The following is a 26,230-nucleotide window of genomic DNA, read 5'->3' as shown; positions in this document are numbered from 1 at the left end:
ATTGTCTAATCATTAATCCATACTAACGATGCATGATTATACAGTTTATCCAGTCAGAAAAGATCTATTTTTGGGTCACGACCCACCAGTGTAGAACCACTGCTCTACCTACCTAATTGAACACAAATGCTTCTAGCTATGCAACTTTGATTTCACACATCGCTGCGTTTTAAAATGTGTCAAAATGCAATTCATAATGTAATGCAAATACATATTGCATTCTCAGCATTGCTGCAAGGGATGCTATAACGGGCATCTTATAATGTCAAATATATTATTATAATTTTTACTACAGTCATTGCAGAGAAAGAGTTTAGAAATATCTTGTGGAGCAGGATAGTTAAAATTAGTAAAAACATTCAGCATAAATGGCAGGATATTTATAGGACTATATTTCAATTTTCAATTTCAAGCTTTTATTGTCATTGCATTGGAATGCAATGAGATTTCAGAGACTACACATAGAGGTGCTACAAAATGATAACCAAATAGACCACAATAACAAAGTCTGTGTTAAAAAAAATGTGAATGATGCAGGTAAGACAATAAAGTGCAGTTCTAAGTACAGAAATGATTGCACAGACCACAAGGATTTCACAGAAATAAATGGTGCAAAGCATGCCTTAGTTCAGGAACTGAATAGCTCTTGGATAAAAGCTATTTGAAAATCTGGCCGTTCGTGTTTTGATTGACCTATATCGCCTTCCCGGAGGTAGCAGGTAAAACAGATGATGTAAGAGAAGTCCTTAACAATGTTTTTTGCTCTGAATAGGGACAGAGGTAACAGGTACATCAGGTAGCCTTCTGCTACAGTACTGCAGGATCGCTTATTAAATATGTAAAACAGCATCACCCATATGCAATTCATTGGCCATTCTCATGAGGCTTAAAAGATTAAATGTCTAGATTTATGTCTTACACAACAAGGTAATGAAAAGACTAATATTGTCTTCTTGGAAGAAGACATTAGCATGCTACATTTCCATACAGTATGTCATAATACTGTGATACACTCTGTCATTAGAATGAAGCGATAATAAGAGAGTGAGAAGGAAGATAAATAAAAACAGCCACTACAACTAGATAAGGGAATTCTCCGCCAAATCCTCTTCTGGAAGTATCAGCAAATCCCACATGATGTACTTTTATAAATTCTCCAGAGCTGTAGAACTGCAGAGCTCCTAGGTTCTGCGGATATGAAGTCATGCTTCTCTTTAGAGGGATGATGTGATATACCGTTAAGCTGGAGGACCGTTAAAGCGGGGACACCTCCTCCTGCAAAACCCTGAGGGGCATCACTGGGCTGGACCACATGGGAGAGCGATGGAGGAAGATCCAAAGAACTCTGGGAATTTTTCACACTGCCACCTGTTGGAAAGAAGAGTAAAAGAAAGCTCAGCCCAAATCAATCCAGTTTGGTTAAATTAAGCTTAGAAATGTATGTCAATTTAAACAGAGCTTTCCAGAAGATAGCTGTGTTACTACCATTTTCTTTGTTCTATGTATTTAATTATATATATATATATATATATATATATATATATATATATATATATATATAGAATAAAGTATTATCATACACACACACACACACACACACACACAAACATTAATTTGTCTCACAACCACATTGCCAAATGAAAATATATAAAACATATGAATATTATATATAAAACATATATTACTTTTATACATTTTCATGTGTGTCAACAATCAGACATAAAATATTGTATTGTGTGTATGTAAATATACCCTAGATAAACAACAGATACATAGACTCTTTTGTTTTGTGTATTGGCTCCAGAAGTCTGATCACTGCTAGTATGAGAAAATATAGGTGAAGCAAAGGTATCCCTCAAAGACAGACTTAAGAATGACAGCCGAAGAGTTGGATTTACCATTAGAGATATGTCTGTTACCACAGAGACTGTCTCTGCTGTTATTCGGTTGAACTGATGATGACCATCACAATGCCACAAAGAAAGATGCATTGATTGGTGCCTTGCAACGACAAACGTTCTGTGGTCAAAAAGGACAGGGAGGAATCTTAAACAGGGAGAAATGGAAGAAGAGGTGGATAGGTAAAAATAGTAAATTACAAAAACAATACTTAAGCAAAAAAAAAAAAAAAAAAAAAAAAAACACTGAAATGTTGGTGTAGGTGAATTCTCCTTTGCTAATGACCCTTATCTTACTGGTTCTCTATCTCTCAACTGTGATTGCTGTGGATTGAGAGGCAGTAAATTATCTAAACTGCAGTGTAAGTGGTTTCACAACAAACATCAACCGCCCTAAACATTCAACAGCTTTACCTGTGATTACAGACAGGTGAGAGCTGTAATTACAAGTCTGAGACACAGGTCAGGCACAAAAGTGATTGAAGGTGGGAGTGTGTGTTTCAGGGCACTGCCAATGATTGACTGAAAATCCACTGAAAATAGTGATAGAGGGGTACACAAGTCAGGTGTCTAGAACTTAAACACACACTTCTTTTGTCAATTGGAAAAACAAATAAACAAAGACAAATGTTTCCAGTATTTAAATGAAGAGCATTTCATTTAAAGATCATTATTATGTTTTGAAATGGTGAATGAGAACAATGCATTTGATCTCAGACTGGTGGTTATTTGTCATGAAAAAGGCATACAGTACGTGATTTAACATTGTGTACATAATTAAGAGCGTTAACTGTGTATATATACCAATAACAATCAATATATATAAAAAACCTATACACATATATATTGTTTGATATAAAGTATTTCATACTCACTGCTGCTACTACTGTATATTAGATGATGAGGCTGTTTATTTATTTTTAAGTTGAATGGGATGCCAGCAGCACTTGAACCGTTATTTAACTTGGAAAGTTGGTTAAAAAAAAACATATACATGCATAATGAAGATGCTCCCGGCAGCACAATGAGATATTTAGCTTTAATAACAGAATATTCAAGTAAGGTCAAAGTGGGGGAGGGGGGGACTAAATCAGAGATATTCAACCCAGCACAGGAATAGATTTCTCAGTGGAGGCTCAAGAAATGTGCTCCAAAGTTTTACATTAATACTAACCTTTATGACTTTTACACGATTTAAATATTCGCTAATTAATTAAACATAAATACACCATGCAAAGAAGCTACACCTTATGACCTGAGTACCCTCTCTGTACACTGCACATACGTAATATTGTCAGAGATTTAACAGTGACAAACACATGTGAAACTTTGGATTTACCATGGACTTAGAATAGATTAGTCAATTGATGTGATCGATACACAATAACGAGCAAACAAACAGTCTACTCAAATAATGATAGATATTAATGCCTTTACTGAACACTCAGTTTAAACTTTCAAAGTGCAAGAAGGAAAAAAGGGTGAATCCCTAGACTAATGACTTCTCTAAAAGCTAATTGGAGTCAGAAGTCAGTTAACCTGGAACCCAAACAATGAGACGAGATAGAATTCAGCTCGTATAAAAAAATAAAAAATAAAAAACACACTCTCACAAAGTTTGCTACTGAAGCATTGCCAGGTATGAACCATGTCCCTAGGCAAATGATATCTCAGAATGCCTAATATTAAGCATAAAGTTGGAAAGGGTTATAAAATATATCTCTAAAAGCTGTAAAGTTCATCAGTCCACGGTAAGAGAAACTATCTACAAATGGTAAAGTTTCAGCAACATTGCTACTCTCCATAAGAGTGGGTGTCCTACAAAGAAGAGTGCAAAAGGACATTTCAAGAAACCAAGAGTGTCAGTTAAAGGCTTTTATGGCATCTTTTGAATATGCATGCATCCCTGTTGACATGTCTATGATATATAAAAATGATTCGAAATACAAAGGAGTCATTGTTTGTGTTATTTGCTTAAGCAGACTATTCGTATAATGTTGTTTAAATTAAGATTAGAAGAAGGTTTATGATCAGATATACATAGCAATTTCACACAAATCCCTCACATTCAGTTTCACATTCAAAATACGGCATTAAATCACATCAGCCATATCTGAACAAATGAGGGGTTTGCTGGATTGTTCCGAGAGCAAACAGCATAAATATTAAAGAAAGATGAATTCAAGATTTCAAAGAACGCACATCTTAAGATTTATAGTCTAACCCTTTATAAGAGCTAAAGTTTGTTCTTAAACTAACAGAGTAAATTTCTCGAGTTCATAGCTCCCTAAAACTTTTCAAAGACTTCCACAAAACCCTCTCATGCCTCTACATACACAACCCAAAACAATCTTGTACAATATTGTGAACCAAAGTGAGCCCTCAAGCCTTACAAACCCACAGAAGACTCTAGAACATGTAAAACTTCAGCAAGTTTAATCCTGAAGACATCGGAAATATGATTCAGTTCTTTCTCAGTGTCCCCGATAACTTTACACCTGCCGGTTGGGTGTTTCATTATCTTTAGATGCCTCCATTAGACCCCTATTTACCCAGCAGAATGCCTTTCTATAGCTTTGGAAATCATTCACATATGGAGCTCTTTTATCTGTAGTGGAGCACATGATAGGATTTCCATTAGGAAGCACTTTCTCTTATCTTCTAAATGTTGCTTTGTTTTAAAGGAGATAGACAGAAGTCTACACTGGCCCCTGTTGCAAATATATACCATTGTTTTTTGTATTTTTAGCTTGAAAGCAGAGATAGGGGACTCGCTTGGAAATAATTGTTGAGGAAATGCGATTTTCTTTCCCTCTCTCCCGTTCCCCATCTCTCTTCTTTCTCTACTGAAATCTTCGCCACGCTTATCAAACGTTTGCAGATGAGCAGCGTGGGGGCCAGAGGCAGGCGAATTATAAAATCCTAATCTTTCCTCCCCTCCAACTGGCCCTGTGTCTCTCTCTCTGTTCAGTATAAAGGCATAAAGAATCCGGAGGTGATAGAGCCTGTTGCTACTGTGAGAAGCTTTTGACAGATGCACCGAAACACTCGGAATTCAGAGATGATATTTAACCTGTTCCATTAGTGGCAAATTAAGTTATCCATTTCTTTTATGTGGATTCGCTGTTTGTTTAATTATTCGCTTGTCTCTTCGTATCAAGCTGAAGTTAATTAAAGAGGATTTCATTAAGAGCTTTTCCCATCATGTTTTCACATACGAAAAGATGCCAATCATCCCGAGTCCAATTACACGGGAGCTTCATTAATTCCCAATGACGTGACACATCCTATCGGAGCAGAAAATGTCGAAACAGAGCAGGGTCGAGAACTAAGACATCAGCGGTAGACTCACGCCGTCCCACGTTATCAAAACTTGACAATGTATTCAATGGACCAATCAATCCATTTGCATGTACATAATGAAAGCCCCAATCCCCCACTCTTCTGACTGATAATTGTCTTTGCTTTGACCAAGCCAATCCTTCTGAGGCGCTTTTGAAGGATAAACATCTCAGTAAGCCTTGGAGAACGACTAAACCTCGATCTCTTGTTAACGGCGACCACTCATTAGGAAACAAATAAATGGACAACGCATTAATCTCAGACTGAGATACGGGTTGTGGATGAGTTAATTGATTCCGACCGCTGAGAGTGAGAGACAGAGGAAAGCCGATAGGTATCTGACTGTTGGGCTAATTTCTCAAGAAACACTTGCATTTTCATCGGGCCTCTAAGACGGAGCTTAAGCAGATAAACATAAAGACAAACTATGAATAGCTTTGACTCAGCTTGGATTTCCAGAGTGGAAAACAGCTCAGATGTTTAAGGTCACTAATGACGGATGCTTTTTACGCTATAGTGACGTCTCAGAGATTGGAAAATTAAAGACCAAATGTATCATTTAGGTATGTCTATATATCCATCCATCCAACAGTCTATAGCTTTTAAATGTTTTTTTTGTTTGTTTTGTTTTTTCCTGAAAGCTTTGTGTCAAGCCTACATTCAACATTTCCTAGGTACAAAATTACTCCTTTTACTTATGCTTTTTATTATTCCAAACCAAAGGTCAAATTTCTAGTTCTAGTTTGCTTCCTCACTTCAAATTTAAGAACTGAACTCTAATTTAAATGGTATTTTAAAATCAACGCTGAATGTTGCACATCCCTGACAGATACAGAATTTTCTGATACTGCCACAAAACTATGTTTAAACTAAATAATGTTACAAACTGCTTTTTTAAGTATTTGACCTTGAAAATTGCATTTTTAATTCATTGTGCTTAATCAATCCTTACCGACGTTGCCAAGCTGCAGATGCAGAATTCCTTTTACGGTAGTGTAGACACTGATGGCTGGAGTGGCGCTGTGCTTGTTGTCATGCCTGCTGGCAAAGCTGGCATCCTGCAGGTACTCAGTAGTGATCACTTCCAGCTCATGGTTCACCTGGACGGCTGCACGGCCTTGACGGAGCATATGCTGCAAAAGCAAACGTCACATACTATTAAAGGGTTATAGTTTACCCAAAAATGAAAATTTGTCTTTGTTTTACTCACCCTCAAGACATCCAAGATGTATACGATTTTCTTCTTTCAGATGAATCCAATCAGAGTTTTATTAAAAAAGGTCCTGGCTCTTTCAACCTTTATAATTGCATGGTGTTTTTGTTTCACAGTCCAAAAGTAGTCAAATAAAGCACACACATCCATATAAAAACGTGGATCACACAGCTCTTTGGGGTGAACAAAGGCCTCCAGTTTTGTAAAAAAAAGAAAAAAAAGAAAAAAAAAGATGGTCATGAATTAGAAGCCCAAAACAAGGATTTTTAAAGAAAAATTATGGAGGATTTCAGTATAATCCAAGAGGAGACCGTTTTAACTTTGCTAAATTAAGGAAAATTTGCTTCCTTTGCTCCTGTAAACAAGAATTCGTTTTCGCGAGACTCATACACGTATGCGCTGCGATATCTATTTTTCTTACAAAAATGCATCGATTCACTACAGGAGGCCTTTATTCACCCCTGGAGATGTGTGATGCACATTTTAATATGGATGTGCATGCTTTATTTGACTACTTTTGGACTATTGAACAAAAACGTACAAAGCTTGAAAGAGCCAGGACAATTTTTTATATAACTCTGATTGGAAACGTCTGAAAGAAGAAAGCCATATACACCAAGGATGTTTTGGGTAAACTAACCCTTTAAAGCTGTCAATTAAAGATCTTAAATTTAGAGTGATCAATTATAAAAAATTGTGCTAAAAACCAAGGCGATTCGTAATGGCCCCTGAAATCAATTCTACTGATCTTACCATGTAGAACAAAAAGATAAACAAAAATAATGAGCAACTAAGACATATGTTACAGGCTACTGACAAATGCCACCACATGATGACCCTGTGGTAGTGTTTGAATCCTAAACGGATCCTTTGTTAATTCTGAAAAGGTCAAAATCCATGCTAAAGATGAACAGTCCAATTATGTTGATGTGATTGTATCTATTTCTGGTCTTGTTTTGTTTTAACCTTTATTCAACAGCTGACATCAATGAGAGCTCTAGCCATGAGACCTACGGCGGCGAGATCTAACAGACACAGGTGTCCTGAAGTATGCCATGCATATTTCATAATTTCGACATGACACTCCCATCTGAGCACACTAAATAATGAATACCACAGAAAGGTTTCGATGTGCAGGGTGACTGTCTGCCTGAGTTAAAAAGCTGTGTGAGTTCTGTTGGGCTATTAATGAGGGCAGTATTTGTACCCGTGTCAAAATTCTGTGTAAGGCTTGTGGGGTTACTTCCAACATGGCAGGTTGAGGACTTGCAAGGCTGTTGCCAAGGAATGAGAGGTGAGTTGTAATGTTGTTTTGTCATTGTTTATGTGAGGTGATTTGGGTTATTGTAATATTACTGCTGAGTCTATGAGTGTGTTTATATGCATGACCTTAGAGAATAAGCTGACAACATGTAAGGTCATGTAAATTCCTTTATTGGCTTTCTGTCAGCTAATTTAGTTGGCAAATGTCTTTGGAACAAATTACTTTGTTTACATTTTAAATCATGGTTTTCTTGCAAGTAAATTTAGGTAATTTTACCTTCAGCTCCACAGCAGCTGAGCCAATAAGCATTAAGGATTCACTGTCCCAGACATCAATCTGCAGGGAGTGGAGTGCCAGGTATCGCAGGAACCAGCCACGTTCGCCTGGCTTGAGGAACTGCGGGTCAACTCTGTACTGCAGCTGCAGACCAGGACAACCTAAGTATGAGAAAAACAAAAGTACAAAAGGAAATAACAAACATGAATTCTGAGAGGAGATAGAAAAAGGTTTGTGATTAAAGGTATGGGTTTAGTGGCCATATGGAATGAGAGTGAAGTAAATATCCCATCTTTAATGCAAATCTCAGGTGGTTGAGATAACGCAACATCCAATTCTCTGAAGCAAGCAATCAAGGGCTTTTATGTAAAAACCAAACACTCTGAGCTCAGTTGAGCCACCAAGCAAAATGTGTGGGAAAATTTACATAAACATTTCTGAGATGTCCTGTCAGTCATGAATATCAAAATGTTTTCTATGCGTTCCCACATGTTTCCCCGTTTCTAAAGTGATGACAGTAATCAGTGTTGAAATGCTTGGGCAACACTGCATTTACATTTATGATTTTATGCAAAGCTGGAGAAGGTCCTGGACCAATACTACATGTACAGGCCTAAGCAGTGATTTAAAGTAGATCTGAGCAGTGATTTAAAGTCAGAAAAACAAGTGTAAAGAAGTGTAAGGCAGCATTATTGATGTGCTCCATGGGATTTATAGCAGAAGCTGGTAGGCCAAAAAAGAAGGAACGTGTAAAAAGAGTAAAGAAGTGCAAGGCAGCATGTTTGATGTATGGCGGAGATGTTGACAGACTTGCAAAAAGGGAAGTGCAGTAGTCAAACCGTGCAATGTCCTTAGTCTGGATGAGGAATAGTGGCCAAGGAAAAGCATTTTTTTTTTCTACTGAACAGACCCTTCGGCCACCTTAGCAGAAAAAATAAGTTTGGAGGTTATTTTGAGAGTATATATATTTCGAAATCACTGTAGCATGCCGATTTGGTACAGCTGCTTAATGAATTGTTGAAGAACAGCATGTATTTGAAATCATTTGTAATATATTTTTTTTTTATGCCACAGTGTGTACACATACAATCCTAGTTGTGAATGATCTAAGTGTAAAAAGAAAGTGGTTAAGGTCCAGTCATCAATCCCTGTGGAACCCCAGTGGAGTAAGGCATGTAAGCCTTTCCAGTTGACTTGGTACCTGCTGTCATCCAGGTAGGATATAAACTAGAAAAGCACTGACCTAGAAATGAGCATTTCTACCACCTTAGAGATCAATAGTTTGTTGTTTGTAGCATCAAATGCTGCCAAAAGATCCAAAACAAACAGTATGGAGTTAAGCAAAGACTCTCTGATGATGTGGCCAAGATTGATGATTGATGGGGCCAAGCGGGTTGAGCACAGTCAAAATTGAATATAAATGAATGCATTTTCATTCGTTACAAAACAGGCAAATGCAACACTAATGCTTAATGAAGTCAAAATGTTAAACTGACTGTTGCTTTTACATTGTACTACTTCAGGCATAGAGCCAAAAATATTATTTCTTCATTGGAAGGAAGTGCAATGCTCAGCCGAGAATCTGGGATGAGAAGATGTTATGCAACAAGCAGTAATTGCACAATAACAGCATCATATCCCACAGGATACAGATGTTCCCTCCACAGACATCAAAAGGCCTTCTGCACAACATCACCATTCAGCCTTTAATCTTTATGGCACTGTATGGCTCATTGCCTTGTATAGTCAGGCCAGAGGTGGGTTTAAGGGCTGAGCTCAGTGCACTGAGGCATAATGCTTTGACGCCTTATAGCAGGGGTCTTCAATAGGGGGTCTGTAACCCCTATGGTGCAAGAAAACTATCATTTGATTTCAAACTCTTTTTTTTGTGAAAAAAAAAAAATGAATTAAATGTAGTTACAAAAGTTCAATCATAAAGAAGCTACTGTAAATGTTTCATTGTTTCTCCCACATGCAGTATACACTGTACATAACTGCTAATTCTTTTTTATTTGCAATGTAAGCACATTACTGTATATAAATACATTAATGTGGTTCCATATGTTTCAGGGATGCACCGTTTAGAATTAAACTGAATACCTTTTAAAATTGTATTCAATTCATGAATTTATGTTTATAATTTGAATTGAGTATGCAATAGTATACAGAACGTAGAATATATAGTCAGACAGGATAGACACAAGGATAGACAGACAAATGATAGACAGACAGACAGTATAGACAGATCGATATAAAGACAGATAAACAAAGAGACATACTGACAAACAGACAGACCAATAGATAAACTGACAAATAGACAGACAGACAGATTTGCACAACCCTGGTATACGTGATATTCTTCTGTACTTATTTTCACCAAGTGGTCCTTAACCTGAAAATGGTTGAAATCTCCTGTCTTATAGGGCTGACTGTGAGGACAGGGCTTGCATGCTGATGCTAAATGTATTTTTTATGTATGATATTACATCACTTCTGAAATAAAAAGGCTGAAAGCGGACTGTTAGAGCTGATCCTCTTTTACCCTTGCATCTCTCCGTCATGCTCTCATGCTCTATCAATCTCCCATTATCGGTCTCATTTCTTCTGTTCTCCACCACTCTATCTCACACTTTGATACCTTTGTTCTATCTCTATCATCTATCCCTTCATTCTTCTAAGCTGGTCGCTGTAGGCAAATAAGAAGCTGCCTACTCATCGTGAGACAGACACATTCTCATGTCATGTATGTTGCACCTCATCCGATGTTTTATCTAGCCAATCAGTAAAAGCCATTTCAATGCAACAACCTGTGAAATCGCTGCGCAGTTGTGGTTTTCTCTCAAAGTGGGAGCCTTTTCAGTCAAAGTATTGCTTGCAACACATAAAAATCAAGGCAATGAGCTTCAGAGAGCAAAAAGCCCCTCTCTGGCGGTAGGAAAAGTGTACCTAAAGTGCTCTTAGCTCAACATTTTAAGGTGCTTTGAAATATCGGCCTCTGCCAATCTGTGAGAAACTATTGATAAAAATAACTCACATCAGGGGCAGGTAATAAGTATTTTTGGCAGCCGTATGAACCAACTGAGCCAAAACTGTTTTCTCAGCACTACCAAGTTCATCACAAAGTCACGCCGCTCCTATACTTCTCCTCAGCAGGCTGCTGTGTATGAAGACTCCTTCTTAAAAGCAATTACTGGACTTCAGCCAAGAGCCGTAAAACTCTAATTGGTCATTTTTTTGAGCTTTATTCACTAAAATGCTGCATATGTTGCTGTTAAAAATGGCTATAAAGTTTTAAACAGACATTGATCGAATTCATTAGAACGGAAAAAAGGGATATTGGTGATTTTGAGGAGTGCTATAAATATGCGTTTGCTTTCAAGAATGCTTCTGAAACAAGATAACTGATTAGTCAAATAAACATGTTTAAGAGTGCTGAAGAGAATCGTAAAGCATTCGCATCAAGATGGTAATCATACCAGAGCTGAATGTGCCGTCCTTGTTGATAACGGAGAGGACACAGGGGTAATCAGAGCCGGATTTCAGCTTACTGTTCCTCTCCGGGTCAAGCAGCTTCAGACGCTCGGTGGTGACAGGGGGAAATCGGTAGAGCTGGAAGGTGAAATGGACAGTTCTGGGCCAGTCTGAAATTACACCAGCTTGTGGGACCCTAGGGAGAGATAGAAAACTTATTGGCGTTAGGGAATTTGGAATTATTGAAAAGCAATGATGACACACAGTACGCTGAGACACTTCTCGATCAGTGACGGCACTGCATATGATCTGAAAAAGTTTATTAGGAATCATTTGTTGGCGGTCTGTTATGAAGAATCAATCTGAGTGACTTCACAATGATGAGCAAGTCTCAGTGACTCGATGATAAAGAGCCAGTTTGAGTGACTCCTTCATAAAGAACCAGTATCAGTGATGCAATGATGGAAAGTCAGTTCAAAACACTCTATGATGAAGAATCTGTCACACTATGACAAACTCCTTTCAACTAGATCAATACAACTCATTTTAAAGTTTTTTTTATATATATATACAGTTAAAGGTCATATCACGAGGAGGCAAAATGTCCTTGATCTTTTTCAGATAGTTTATTGAAATATGAAAGCATACTGTAACTTTCAAAACTAAGAATTCCTTCATATTTATTAAAACTCACTGCAATAAAGGGCCTTTCCATACTTCTGATATTATGAATGTGTTCGAACCTTAAAAAAAAAAAAAAAAACATGTGGGAAGTGAAATAATGAAATGAAGAAATGAAATAACACTATCATGAATAAAGTTAATGGTGTATAACTGCCCGACCGAAACCGCTCACCTAATCAAAAACGATAAAAAAGTATCCTTTTAGCCAGAGCTTGAAATAATTTTTTGAAGTAAGAAAGAGCAGGTAAATCATAAAACAAATCTATTGAATCATGTGGAACTTTAGCTTTTCCTCAAAGCAAAATCAATAACTTTCTTGCAAATTCATTGCACTGTGGCTCCTTCACAGAACAGAAAAATCAATAAAAATAAAATAAAATAATACAATTATTTGTAATTTGGTGAAGCAGGACTTTTGGAGAGAAGTTACTTCCTTAAAAACATGATTTTTTTAAATCAATTTAATTATCCAGTAATGGTCCACTGCATTTTATGTAAGCAATAATCATCCATCACTGAACCGCTCCACACCTGAACAAACAACTTCACTCAACACCAGGAGCTCAGCCTCAGGGAGCCATGGGTTCAGTCATTCAAACCTGAAGGTTTAAAAACCAACAAGCTGGCTTTAGAACGCCAGGCTGCCATTACATGGACAAGAGGATAAACAAAAGATATAAATAATTAAATGAAAGGATATAAATGAATTAATCAAAGTCCTAGGTGACATTTGAAAGCTGACAGAGCAGTGCGAAGAGTTCGTCTCCATCTTCAGCAGAATGAATTAAAATGGAGGGATAGATTAGGGAGGGATGATTGCTTTCTTTTCTCTTTGTGAGGAAGATTAGCAATCAATCACTCAGAGTTAGATAAGGATAGAAACTATTTAGAGTGCGGACAATTGGCAGGCCCACTGAGCGCCATCACATCACAATTCCAGAGTTTAAGTGCTATTCACTCAAAATGTCAGTTCTGACCTCAGAGCCAATCAAATGAGCTGAAGTCCACAATTAAAAGAATAGGCCTTACAGCTATGCATGGATTTCACATCAATATTCACCGGCTAAACAAAGGGACAGATAACTCAGCATGGTGAGTTGAAAAACTGAAATTTGCAGTGAATGCAGAATATACACACATGCACAATAATGGTGTACTTTAAAAAGGATATTAATTTAGCAGATAAATCACACAGTTTTATTTCCTTCACAAAACATAAATGCATGCAGGTATTTCAGAAGGCCAGCAGGTCAATGTCATGTCCGGTGACTCACCAGCCTTTACAGTGAGTTTTCAGAAAAAAATTAAGTTTAACCAATCTATTTAAAAATCCATTAGCTTATCAAAGTGTTTGCCCTCCTTCACTTACACATAATAAATAAATCTAAAATGAAGCATTTTACTTTTCTTTTTTTTTTTTTTGGTGGATGCGCAGGTATTTTAGGTCAGGTGCAATCTGTCACCTTCGACCCAGTTCATTTGCTGGCAACCCTGGATGATAAAATATAAAATTGGGTAAATTGGTAAATTTACTACATTCGTGTTTTAGTACTTCATGTTTTTAGTACTATAAATACTTAATATTATTATTATTTACTGTTGAAATCAACATTACATTAACAGAACCTAAATTATCTCCATTAATATCAGGGCTGTTAATCAATAATATCTCTTTGATATTTATCTAAATTACATTAAATCATACATGATATTCATATACACTATAAAATGTAATTAAATTCAACAAACCAGGGACTTTTTTTTTTGACAGCAGTATGTTTGCAAGTTCATGGTTCTCTGCTGTTGGTTAACAGTCACATGACAAACAGGTAAACAGATAAAACACTGCATGTTTTGTAAGTGTTTTGACAAATTGACAAATTTGCCAAATTTTTGTTATAGACTAAATCTCACAATTAAAATTGTATTTAAATTAAACGTGCAGCCCTATTTATTAATTTAAAATTTAGCTTTTGATAAGCTCACAAAACCACTGCAGTTACTTTCGCAAACACCCAGTTATGCATACAAATAATAAATTGTATATATAGAGAAGTGGAAAGTAACAAATTACATTTACTCGCGTTACTGTAATTGAGTAGCTTGTTTTGTGTACTTCTACTTTGGAAATCTGTAATTTTACTTTTACTTAAGTATATTTTGTTTGAAGTATTGAACTTCGCTAGATTTTAAAACACATTAATTACGGAGTAAAAAAATTAATAAATAAATAAAAATCGCTCCCTAGAAACTACTGCAGTAAATAATGGGCAGGAGGGCAAACTGGCGCTAAAATCACAAGAAAGATGCAGACGGACAAAACAGGCATTAGTGGTGCACACACCCTTGAAAACGAAACCCTGTCATATTCTGAAGTTGAACTCAAAGGAAATAAATTGAACCCCTGGCCATATTTATGCTCTATGCAGTGTAAGCTGTGCTTGCCTGGGGAGACCAAACTAGCAGCTTATAAAATCTCGACAAGACATCAACCCTGCACAAGCATGTAGAGGTTGTTAAAATGAAGCTTTGACATTTTAGCAAAAAGTTTTGCACAAATTAGCCAAAAAGACAGTGGTGCTGAGTTTGCAATATATATAATCTGCGATAATATCATAATTGTTGTTTTAATACAGTTCAGTTCAGTAAACAAGTTAATTAAGAGACTTGCATTTTAGATACAATTTTGCCTGTTTTTGCTCTATTTCTACAACAAAAAATAATTCCAAACAAAGCACAGTTTTGTGTCTCTGACAGTCTTTCGTTCCTGAATTAATCAACTGTTTAAATGATTTGGTTCAATCGCAATGATTCACTTATTAACAGTGACTTGCTGACACATTTTAATTTCACATTCAAAGTATCCTTTGTTTTTTATTTTTATTTTTATAATTAATTTCTTATCATTTCAAATGAGTATTCAACATATTATGTCTTGTATATCAAAACATTATCCATGCATTTGTAACTACAGGTTTAATTTCCTGCATTAAACAGGGTGTAAATACATCTAAATGCCACTTCCAATGAAGCTTCTGCGTTTCATCTGCATTGAAAATATTAATTTTGCTGATACTGATTTGCCTGGTGACAGCCCAAATGTCTTATTATTCTAAATAACTGATTCCTTTAATTAAAAACAACTAGTTTGAGATTAATAGGCCTATCCCAGGGGCTTTCAAACTCAGTTCCTGGAGGGCCGTAGCCCTGCAGAGTTTAGTTCTAACCCTGCTCCAGAACACATACTGTATCATGTAGTTTTCAAATAAGCCTAAATGATTAGACAGTGCCCCCCAGGGACTGAGTTTGACACCCTTATATTTATATTTATATATTCACAGACATACAGTACATATAAACATACAGACAGACATTCTATTTTGGGGAATTACTCATATTTCATTGTATGTGTTAAATGGATCCTAAAGTTGAAAGAGACCAATTTCCTCACCTTCTCTCCCCGTTTGAGAAATACAATGACTTGACAGAGACAGTGAGAGAGATACAAGAGAAAGAGAGGGAGAAGGAGAGTGTGCTTTACATCTATCAATGCCTGATCTGAAAACAGAGAGGTGCCTCAGTCTGTCACAAGCACACTTGACAAGCGCCGTTTCTTATATAGACAAGTTAGTATCAATACTTGAGTGATATATGAACATTTGTTGACTGGAGGCCGAAATAAGCTAGCCAGAGATGCTTGGCCCCGAACCAACACTTGAAGAGCTGCATTACTACTGAAATAAAGGACCTGACATCTCCTGTTTAATAGCTAGTGTTTCAGCACTGCTTGTAAAGGCTGTAGACTAGAACATACTGCTCTATAACAGACCCGCCTGTGAATCCTTTTAAGCAGATTAAGGCATTTTGTAATTGACTATTAAAAATACTCATATATTATATTACTTCTTAATATTATTATACAATTTCAATGCAATTTTTGGCCCTTTCCCAATGCTTTAAATATATTTTTTTCCTGGAATATACAAATAACCAACTGAAATAAATGATTTAATTTAGTAGAGTACTTAAATAAACAGCATTATTCCAGATGGATGATATTACAAAAAAATTAGATAACATTCACATTAAATTCCAATGTCTGTCCTTGTCCAGACATGTCTACAATTTAAATAGATGGCGTGCAAGGAAGTAAACTGTGCCCATATGTCGATATGAAAAAAAAAGCTATTACTGTGGACATATACGGTCATACAGAAAAGAACACAATAGAACAAAAACATAAGACTGAAACCATACAATAGAACTAGTGTTGCTATGGCCTGACATTCAGAAATACCTGGTAAAAGCAAGGAACTGAAGGATGAGAGTGTTGGCCTGCAGAGGATCTGCTTCTTCTCTCTGGGGGTTAAAGTTCACAGGCTCAGAAGCATCCAGAACCTCAGCCACCTGGTTCTGAGTGTCCAGGATCTGTGGAAAACCAGAGGAGAAAAGCTGGGCCAAAGATCTCCGGGAGGTCGATCTGGAGGAGCTGAGAAAGACAAATCACATTTGCACAGTGAAAAAAATAAATAAATAAATAAATAAATAAAGGAAATCTGGCTGTCATACAATTTTCTGACATATCTAATGACATGTTACCATTACATCATGCAGCTTTTCCCATTACCTAGGCATTTTCTTACTGAACATCTGCCATACTGAGCCTTATTCAGTTCTGCGTGCTTCACAGATCTTTAGTTAAAATACTATACCAGAAGCGCATGATATGCCAAGTGCTGTCGAGACAACACAGGACACAGATCAGTAAACAGAATTGGCAGCCAACTGTGCACTATCAGGTACATTCCATGTATTTCACATGCAAGTACCCTGTTTAGCCACAGCACGAACTGTGTCAAATGTTAGAGCTCCAATGAAATCCTCACGTGATCTGGTAATATGTACTGCTGTGATATCTCACACATGAGATATCGTTCATGGTTTTATGAGGCTTACATCAAAGCACCACTTTCTTATGAACATCAGAAAAGACTTCTTTCCTGGTAGAATTGCATTGTTGTAGATAAAACGATATTGTCGCACTTGAAATATGTTCTGTTAGACATAGAAAGAATATCAGACCAAGAGAAAGCAAAACAGAGCAAATACATTTAGTAAATGTGGCCGATGTAACAGCTGTTGTGCCGAATTGTATGGCATAAGATATAAAATAGTGGATGTTTTCATATATATTTGGTGTAGTTTATTTAATAATGCAGAACTACAATCTTCCTGCTGTCGGAACAGATCTGAGAACATAATATAGCCACAGATTTTCACTGCTAGAGCTGAAATAAATCAGAGGTATGTCAATAAGGGAAATGTGAATATGGAAAGTCAATATGATGTCAAACTTGACTGTTTGAACTACATAAACTTTCACATATGTAAAACATTTCATACTCCCTATACAATCCCTATATAAGCAATGTGATTCCTCAGTAAAATATGTGAACTTGAACTGAAGCTATACAAAGCCCTTTTCCAGCAATAAGAAAAGCAAAAATATATGTGAGGAAAACGACAGCAGGACTTTAATGTGTTCTTCCAGTGACTCACAACTAATTAGGAGACGCAGTAATTAGGCCTGCACTTTAATCACCACAGACAAAGAGGAATATAATATTACCTATGGATCATGGTAATTTTCTGCTGAATTACACATTAATAAGCCTTGCTTATTACTTTCACACTCGCCTGCCCAATAATTTTTTTACGAAGATCTACACAGAAAAAAAGATTAAGTCTGAAAGAGAGAAGTGAGAGAGACATAAACAAAGCTAAAAGGCAGAAAAAGACTGAAAAAAAAACAAAACGTTCTGGCAATCATTTCTTTAACTTAATTTGTTTGCATTACTAATGTATAATCTATAAATGAATTAAGAATATTGAATTAATTACATGATATGCTGATTTACACAAATCACAGTTAATTAGCACTATCAATATTTCACGAGAAAGCCCCCAAATGAAGATAATTCAAAACATTATTGTGGCACTAAATAACAGAATAAACAGGGGACTTTATGGATGTAAAAAAAAAAAAATTTTTTTTTTTCAATTTTTACCTATCATGTGTTCCTGGGGAATCAAACCCCCAAGATTGCTTGATACATCACTTGTCAAGGCAATGCTCTACCGCTTGAGCTACAGGAACACATGTATGTAATTTTCAAATATGTATTTTGTTTTTCAATTTTAATTTATTTACCTATTTAATTCATTAATTAATCATTTATTATTGAACATTATCCTATAACTGGCCCATATGTGGACTCAATTTTATAATTGAGTTTTATGGGCATGATTAAATTATATATATATATATATATATATATATATATATATACACAAGACTCAAGAGATGTATTATATAAATGTTTTATCATAATGTCTCAGGAAATCAAAAGGACTTCTGTCTGAGTGCTTCATAAAATACAAGCATAAATAATCTAACCAAATGAAGGGCCCTCATATAGAAAAAAATATCATTTGAATTCACCTCTAGTCTAAATGTAAGAACTTAATTCATTCCAGCTGGTTTAGTATTCAGACTTCAACTTTAATTTCATAGGTCTCAATCAGATATGACATCTGGCCCAAATTAGAGTTCTCATTTTAAATAAAGTTTCATGCTACATAGGTTGGTTCCTTGTACTGTGTGAATCAATCTGCAGTTCCAGATGTCAATTATGTTGGCCTGTCAACTGTCTTTGGTCAGAATCAGATGATGCACTGACACCGAACAGCTCCTGAATGACATCTCTGCACTCCGACAAGACTTTAAATGGCCATCTCAACTCATCTCAACGGCTTCAGCAAAACTGTCGCCACTTTTAAAGGACAGTACAAGTCCACATATAAAAACGGACGGGGCCCTGAAATACTTCAGCTAAAATAAACATGACATAAACAAATGTGCTGGTCTCTTGAAAGTGGAGCAATGGCAACAGAGAGGGATACTGAGAGAGAAACTAGCATTAGAGGAAACAGCAAATTTGTGCATGATGGGGATACAGAATAAATGCTCCCTATCTATCCATCCATCCATCCATCTATCTATCTACCCTACATCCATCAGCTTGTCTGTATACACAAAGTCTATAATAGGGATGTAAATTTTCAATCATTCCCATAATTGATTGTCATATAAGAGAGCACTCCGTAGTTTGGGATCATCATTTTATATCCTGTAACAAAGACCTCTTAGTGCGCCTTTTTAAATAGTTTCATGGTGCTGGTTATTGTATTTTAAAACAATCGCAACATTTGCAATTGACCATGCTTTTGGATTTATGCTGTTCAAGCTCATAAATTAAAATCATTCACGCCATTAAAAGCCATTCAAAGCCATTCAGAGCTTATATTCTGTTTTGCTGGTTGGTCACGAAATTCCACTTATTTAATATTTATTGTTTCTTCTTCCAAATCCTCACTGTCTCAGACTTTATATTCTTGTTTTACGATTTTAATCCATGTGTACGCATTGCATTTAAGGGTGTACTCACACAAGGCACGGTTGCCTTGAACTGATCCCGAACGCGATTACCCCCTCTTCCCACTTCCCCGCTGGCCTGCACTCACACTTGCACTAAACTTTCTGGGCCAGAGCACGCTTAAGTCATGTATAATATAAAGAAAGAAAACCACTTTCTGTAATATTTTGCCAAATAATTAATAATAATTCATTTATAATTTATGCTGTGCATTGATTTTCACTTGTTATGTATCAGAAAATGTTATCGGCTCTAATCAATCAATCCATCCATCCATCCATCCATCGCTGGTTTGGTGCCAGGAACATAAGTAGAAGACTTCTTAGAAAATAGAAACTACTACAAAAGTGAAGAATATGGCCACTGAATAAGTGAATTATTTGTAAGTGGGTCTGTATGGTTCTCACCCAGCAGTGTGTGTTCCGAGGGTGATGACAGGGGCGTGCACTGGAGTGAAGGTCAGCTCCTGCATCTCATCCTCTTCCTCACTTCTGTTTCCCTCTCTCTCCTGCACACTCAGCTCCAGATGAGCTATGCTGCCGGCAACTGGACGCTCCTGATTCAATTTAAATCAACACACATAGGCAGAAAGAGAGGAAAACAGACAAATTCAAGAATCATTTTGGACTGAAGTTCAGCAGCAGATCCTGCAATACAAAAAAGCCAGAGGCTCCGATGAAGTTCTGGCTCATAAATCTTCAGTGTATGAATATCTCTCTCTGTGAGGACTGCAAAATACTGAGAATATTTAATCAGCAAATCTAAAAAGAACCTCCTAAAATGTGCCAAAAATATCCATGTTTGAGGGTAATAACAGATGTTTAGGAAGCAGATGAGAGTGTTAAGACAACAGAGAGGTCAACAGATCAGAATCAGTAGTGAAAGTTCGTTATTACTTTCACAAAAGAATAACATACCACTGCCAACAGACACTGCACAACCAAATGCTCTACAAGTTCTTTATGAAACGCCTGAAGACACGACTCTTCCAAGGACTTGATCAAAAAGCAACTGCAGCATTTTCTATACTCATTACCTAGCTTCAGACAGCACACCCACAGGCCACTGACCGTCAGATTTATATTGCTAAAAAAATTGGAAAGTATTTTCTCAATCAGGCGAGCTTGAATCTGACTGGCTGACTTTACACAGTTTCTAGGAATCAAGGTGCTCTTTTCTTTTTTGCCTGGAAACCAAACTAGTTTCTTTTGAAGACACACTCTTTTCCTTAAGTTTTGAAGCTTAGTGACATCAAATAGTTTAGTCTGAGACAACTAACTTACCACAAATAGAATTGTATATTTGTTGCATTATAATGTTTATGAAGTAACTTTTAAATAGTTTTTTCTTGACCTAAAACAAAATTGTTGTGCTATTATTTGGAATTATTTGCATTTTTCCTCAGTGGTCTAATAATGTGGTATATTAGTAATATAATATTAGATAAACCTACTCTTAAAAGAACAAAACAAACAGACAAATAAAACAAAATACTTCAAGCCAAGTAAGGCTACATCCTTACAAAAAACTTTTTTTAAAGGATTGAATAAATGTATGAATTAATAAAGCAAGTTTCACTAACAGAACTACTGTTAAAAAAACTTAAATATAAACTTAAAATAAATGCAGCATTGATGAGCATAACAGACTTACAGTACTGTACTATATATTATATTTATCTATTAGCTTGTACTTTTCTGGCAAACTTTAGCTCTTTGTATCACACTGTTACTGCCCACTTTTAATGAATTGCTTGGGTGGTAGTAATCCTCATTATATGTATGTACCTGTGGCATGCTGGTATATGCATTCAAAATCACATTCAATCATGCACACTATACACACATACAAATGCTTTGCAGTATACTTAAAAATGCAATTGAAACACTCCAGCCAAATTGCAAGTGAATTCTAACATTCTGCATTTGTGTTTTAAAAATGGTGGAGCTCAAGATGTTCACAAAGCTTTGTCCATACTGACTGATCTTTTTAAGTTAGCTGAAACCAAATCCAAATAGAATTTGAAATTCTAACTTTAAGATAGGAATGGTAAATTAATACACAGAGAAACAAAATGCACAGGGAATAATTTAACACCAGCCCAGAATCACCCAGAAATGACATGCAGGAAGTTGAGCATGGCAGAAATATTCTCCTTAATCTCAGCAGAACAGCTCATGTATGGCACAAACAGCCTTAAACAACTGTGGAGGCGGTAACAAAGCACGTTGTATGTTTATTTACAGACATCATACAGTACATCATATAGTCAAATGCACCGCATGACTAAAGGCAACAGCATAAACATATATGCTCCCACACACGATTAACATAAAACCTATGGATAGCTCTGTGAAAATGTATGACATGTTCCCACTCTATACAGACTGTATGTACACAGTATTTACATTAAAACAACAAAAGCCCATTACCATTATAAACCGTTCCAGCTCAGTTTTCTCAGGATGTCTTGCTGATGTTGCTGTGGAAAAACTGTAATAGTGCACTGATGGTTTTATAGTATAATACACAATGTTTTTTACACAACAAGGGACATTACACTAATTTAAGGTAAATTTGTTTCTACAAATTCAGTATGGCATCATTTGCTCATCAACAAATTCTCTGCAGTGAACGGGTGCCGTTAGAATGAGAGCTCAAACATCACAATAATCCACATGACTCCAGTAAGAGCTTTGTTTGTAATAAACAAATCCACCATTAAGACATTTTTAACGTCAAACTATTGCTTTCAGCTAAGAGTCCTGTATTTATAATATTGCTTTCTCCAGTGAGAAAAGACATATTGTCTGAATCAGAAGAGAAATATGCACAGGCCATGCACCAATTGCTTGAGAAAACAGTTCAATATAGCTCTAAAAAACATGTCAATGGATTTTAATGTGATAGGGTAACAGAGAACTGACTTTTTAAATAGAGAAAGTGCTATTATGGATTCTGGACAGAAGAGACAGTTTAAAGTTAAAATGCTTTAATTATACATTCGTTTATTACAAACACACAGCTTTTCACTTCACTAGACATTAACTGATAGACTGGAGTCACGTGGATTACGTGTGGATCATTCTGATGTTTTATCTGCAGTTTGGACTCTAATTCTGACATTTCTCCAAATCTGTTCTGATGAAGAAACAAATGTATCTAGATCTTGGATGGCCTATAGGGCCAGGGGTAAATACATTTTCAGCAAATGTTCATTTTTTGGTGAACTACTTTAATTAAATGATAGAATATAATCTGAATACATGTATTTTTCTTAGCTACTCTGGGAACTTTTATCTTTCTATAATGTGATCCTCCTCCATAAAGCCCTCGCTCCATTGTTTACCTACAAAAGCAGTCTCATGTAGATGCCAACTCTTGCGTATCGTCAGGAAAACGTAAAGCCTGACAGTGGAAAAAGCCTTGCGGTAAATAAAATGTTTGATGATCATGTGAATCATGAATCATTAAAATGTACTTCAGAGCTCAAGTGAACAAATCTGCTGGACCACTGATGGATATATTGTGAGTGTGGAGCTGCAGTCACCTTAAATCTCATTTGCATGATTTTCCAATTTAGTGGCATAGACTCACCGAACCAGATCAAGTTTCAAAGTTCTCTCCAGTTTTTACGGTAAGGAAAAACTCAAACTGGCACTTACAGTAGATCTTATGCAAGCATGAAACATTATAATAGTGCAGCTAATTTTGTCAAAACGATGGGACAGTTAATGGTGCTCTTAGAAGTTCTGCAGTTTGATACAAAGTCTGCAAAATGGAACTGAACAATTGTAGTTCACGTCAATACATGTTAAAAACACATTTTAGTATGAAATTCCTTAACGCTGCTCTCAACAGGTTAGGTGTGGGTTTTGTGTTGTACAGGTGTCTTTATAATCAGGGATTCCAAGTGCTGTGTTTTTTTTCTATGCTATATTATGTTTTGAGTGTAGGCGTTTTATTCCTTTGCGTGAATGTATCTCTGTGCTTTGTTTTAAAAGAGCATATATACATTTGTGTGTTCGTGTTGAGTATGTTTGTGTGTGCGTATGTGGGTGGAAAACTTACGACATGTGACAGCTGGTGGGCCGATGCCATCGGGGAGGGAGAAAGCAGAGAGGGGAGCTGTTGTTGCCATGGAGACCCCACCGTGTGGCTCATGGTTGGGTAGCGTGAAGTCGCAACCAGCTGAGAGAGAGACAGCTGAACAACAGAACCAGAGAAAGGATAAAAAAGAAAGAAGAAAAATTAATACATATTTATCCTACAAAACAACGGGCAGAAGCATCTGACGGTGTGGCAATCCCCCGCAGCTGGCATCTACATAAAGCCCACATCCAGCCAACACAACAGCAGGATGAAATTAGAAACCTGTTTAGGTATAAATGTGACAGATCCAGCTTTGGGTGCTGCTACGCACATATTTTCATACGAGATCTAATTTCTCTTTCTTTACTTTGAGCCTTTCGCTGTTCCTGTTTGCCTCATGCTCGTAATTTGAGTCTCTATTGTTGACAAAAGTAGCATTATACATCAACACCAATACACTTTCTGCACTTCTGACGCAGTCATCGATTTCTGCCTCTTTCAGAGTCTGATATTACTCATCTCAGCTGCTGAGTTTTTGTCTTTGGACAAAACTGTCCTTTAAATTTCCAGCATTTTGACGTTATATGCTCATTAAATTTAGTCAGATTTATTCTTAATTTTTGTGGAAGAAAGACAAATATATTGTCTTTCTTCCACAATGTCTTTTTTGTGAAAAATTCAGTTAGTTTCAGTTATTGTGTTAATTTAATTAGTAATATATATATATATATATACAATTTATTTTATTATTTTGTAAATGGTATCAAAAATGTAAAAAAGTTGTCAATAATAATAATGTTGTCATTGTTGCTGTTATAAGATTAAACAATACATCAAAATAATCATAAATTTACTTTACAAAACAGCAGTAAAATATCAATACTAATATTCATCTCTGTGAAACATATTTCTTTGCTTTCAAATCATTTAAACCATAGAGCTTTTATTTTAGCATTTATTATTACAAACGATTCTCATTACACATTTGGGAGATGATTGGCATGTTGCAATTTCAAAGTTATAAGGGATCTAAACTCAGACAAAGGTCATAAATTTGCATCCCTGTATTACAGCAAGCAATAACATATCATATCATAATCATAAAAAGCACTCTGAAACTTATCTAAATGAAGACATTAAGGCTGTGGTGATGTAACTGTGCTGCTTTTAATCAGATTTAGTCGAAAATTATGGTTTGAAAGACTCCCTCCAGCGCTAATGCTCAGAGATTTGTACAGACTTTAGCATGCATCAGTTGCTGATGTAAAGCACCTCTCTGGCCTTAAGAAAGGCTGATGGATTCACAGGCTGTGTGATGTGATCTGTGTAGCACAGGACTGGAAGACTGTGATGGGGTCAGTGATGTTAAACTCATGACTCAACTGCCTCCTAAATCACTGGCAGCCAGTAGACCCTAAAAGCATTTCTCTACTGACCCCAATACAGCATAAATTTATGACTCACTGACCCCAATAATGCTTAAACGCATGACTACAACGAGCCCCGAAACTCACACTGCCCAGAACTGTCTGATCAACTGACCGCATATCAGAGATTTAGACCATGGCTTTCCAACCGAGGGTTTGTGAACCACTTGAAACTTTGTTTTATATATATATTAGTGGTGGGTCGTTATCGGAGTTAACGTGCTGCGTTAACGTGAGACTCTTATCGGGCGATAAAAAAAAAATATCGCCGTTAATCTATTCTCAAAGTTGGGTTGAGATCTGGGTCTATACTAAGCAAGCTATGATGACCTTCACCTTGATATTTTATAAAACCGACTGGCTGAGGCCAGCCTAAAAAGATGCTCAGGACAGTTGACAGGCCACTGCTGCGCATTGTCATGAAATATTATCTATTTCACATGTTTTTAAGCCTTACCGCTTGTCGATTTAAACATTAAAGCATCCAAACACAAGCGGAAAAGCTGAACAGAGTAGCTGGTTACTCGCGCACGAGAGAGAGAGAGAGAGCCGCGTATCACGGACAGCGACACTGAACCGAGCTCTTTTCTGCGAAGTTCTCCTCGAAGTCCCTCCTGCACCTGAACGAATAAATACAAATCGCAGTTTGAACAAACAAAAAGATGTGAAAGAGCCCAATTCAGTACTCGCGGTGTTCTGGTGTTCAGGACTCACGCAGAGAAAGGCGTCTCAAAACACTTGAACATCGAATTTGCTTATTTTTGCTCTTGTGCCGACAAATACATACAAAATATGTCAAAATATCCACCTTGGAAATTATGCTCGAAAAAACTGTCAGTTATTTCTTAAGTGAAAGTAAACAGTTGAGGAAAGAAATGGGATGTGTATTATATCGGATGGGTTCATCGTCTCTTAAAGTGACCACGCCTAATTTAGCTACTGGCTGCTGTAATGTTAATCCAATGAAAAAGAAAATCACTCACTGCTCTTGACTGAATCACTTTGTAGTTTTAACAGTCAAATCAAAAATTATTCTGACACCAGATATATTTTTTGATATATATAGC

The 26,230-nt window shown here is 36.4% G+C and overlaps 1 protein-coding gene across 2 annotated transcripts in view; it reads right to left on the bottom strand.

The window, feature by feature from the left end:
* nphp4 (nephronophthisis 4) overlaps window positions 1-26,230 on the bottom strand; it is a 154,300-nt gene that overhangs the window by 18,155 nt on the left and 109,915 nt on the right. For both annotated transcript variants that reach the window (XM_026246355.1, XM_026246354.1), the window contains exons 12-18: window positions 23,716-23,850; window positions 20,052-20,200; window positions 16,446-16,637; window positions 11,470-11,660; window positions 7,994-8,154; window positions 6,193-6,373; window positions 1,237-1,368 (exon numbers count right to left, since the gene is read on the bottom strand). In XM_026246355.1, the coding sequence (XP_026102140.1) occupies window positions 1,237-1,368; window positions 6,193-6,373; window positions 7,994-8,154; window positions 11,470-11,660; window positions 16,446-16,637; window positions 20,052-20,200; window positions 23,716-23,850 (1,141 nt within the window). The remainder of the gene's footprint in view (window positions 1-1,236; window positions 1,369-6,192; window positions 6,374-7,993; window positions 8,155-11,469; window positions 11,661-16,445; window positions 16,638-20,051; window positions 20,201-23,715; window positions 23,851-26,230) is intronic.

This window comes from Carassius auratus, unplaced genomic scaffold (assembly GCF_003368295.1).
Source record: "Carassius auratus strain Wakin unplaced genomic scaffold, ASM336829v1 scaf_tig00012155, whole genome shotgun sequence".
Classification (NCBI taxonomy): domain Eukaryota; kingdom Metazoa; phylum Chordata; class Actinopteri; order Cypriniformes; family Cyprinidae; genus Carassius; species Carassius auratus.
The sequence above is the reverse complement of the archived record's forward strand: the minus strand, read 5'-3'. Positions and strand labels throughout refer to the sequence as shown.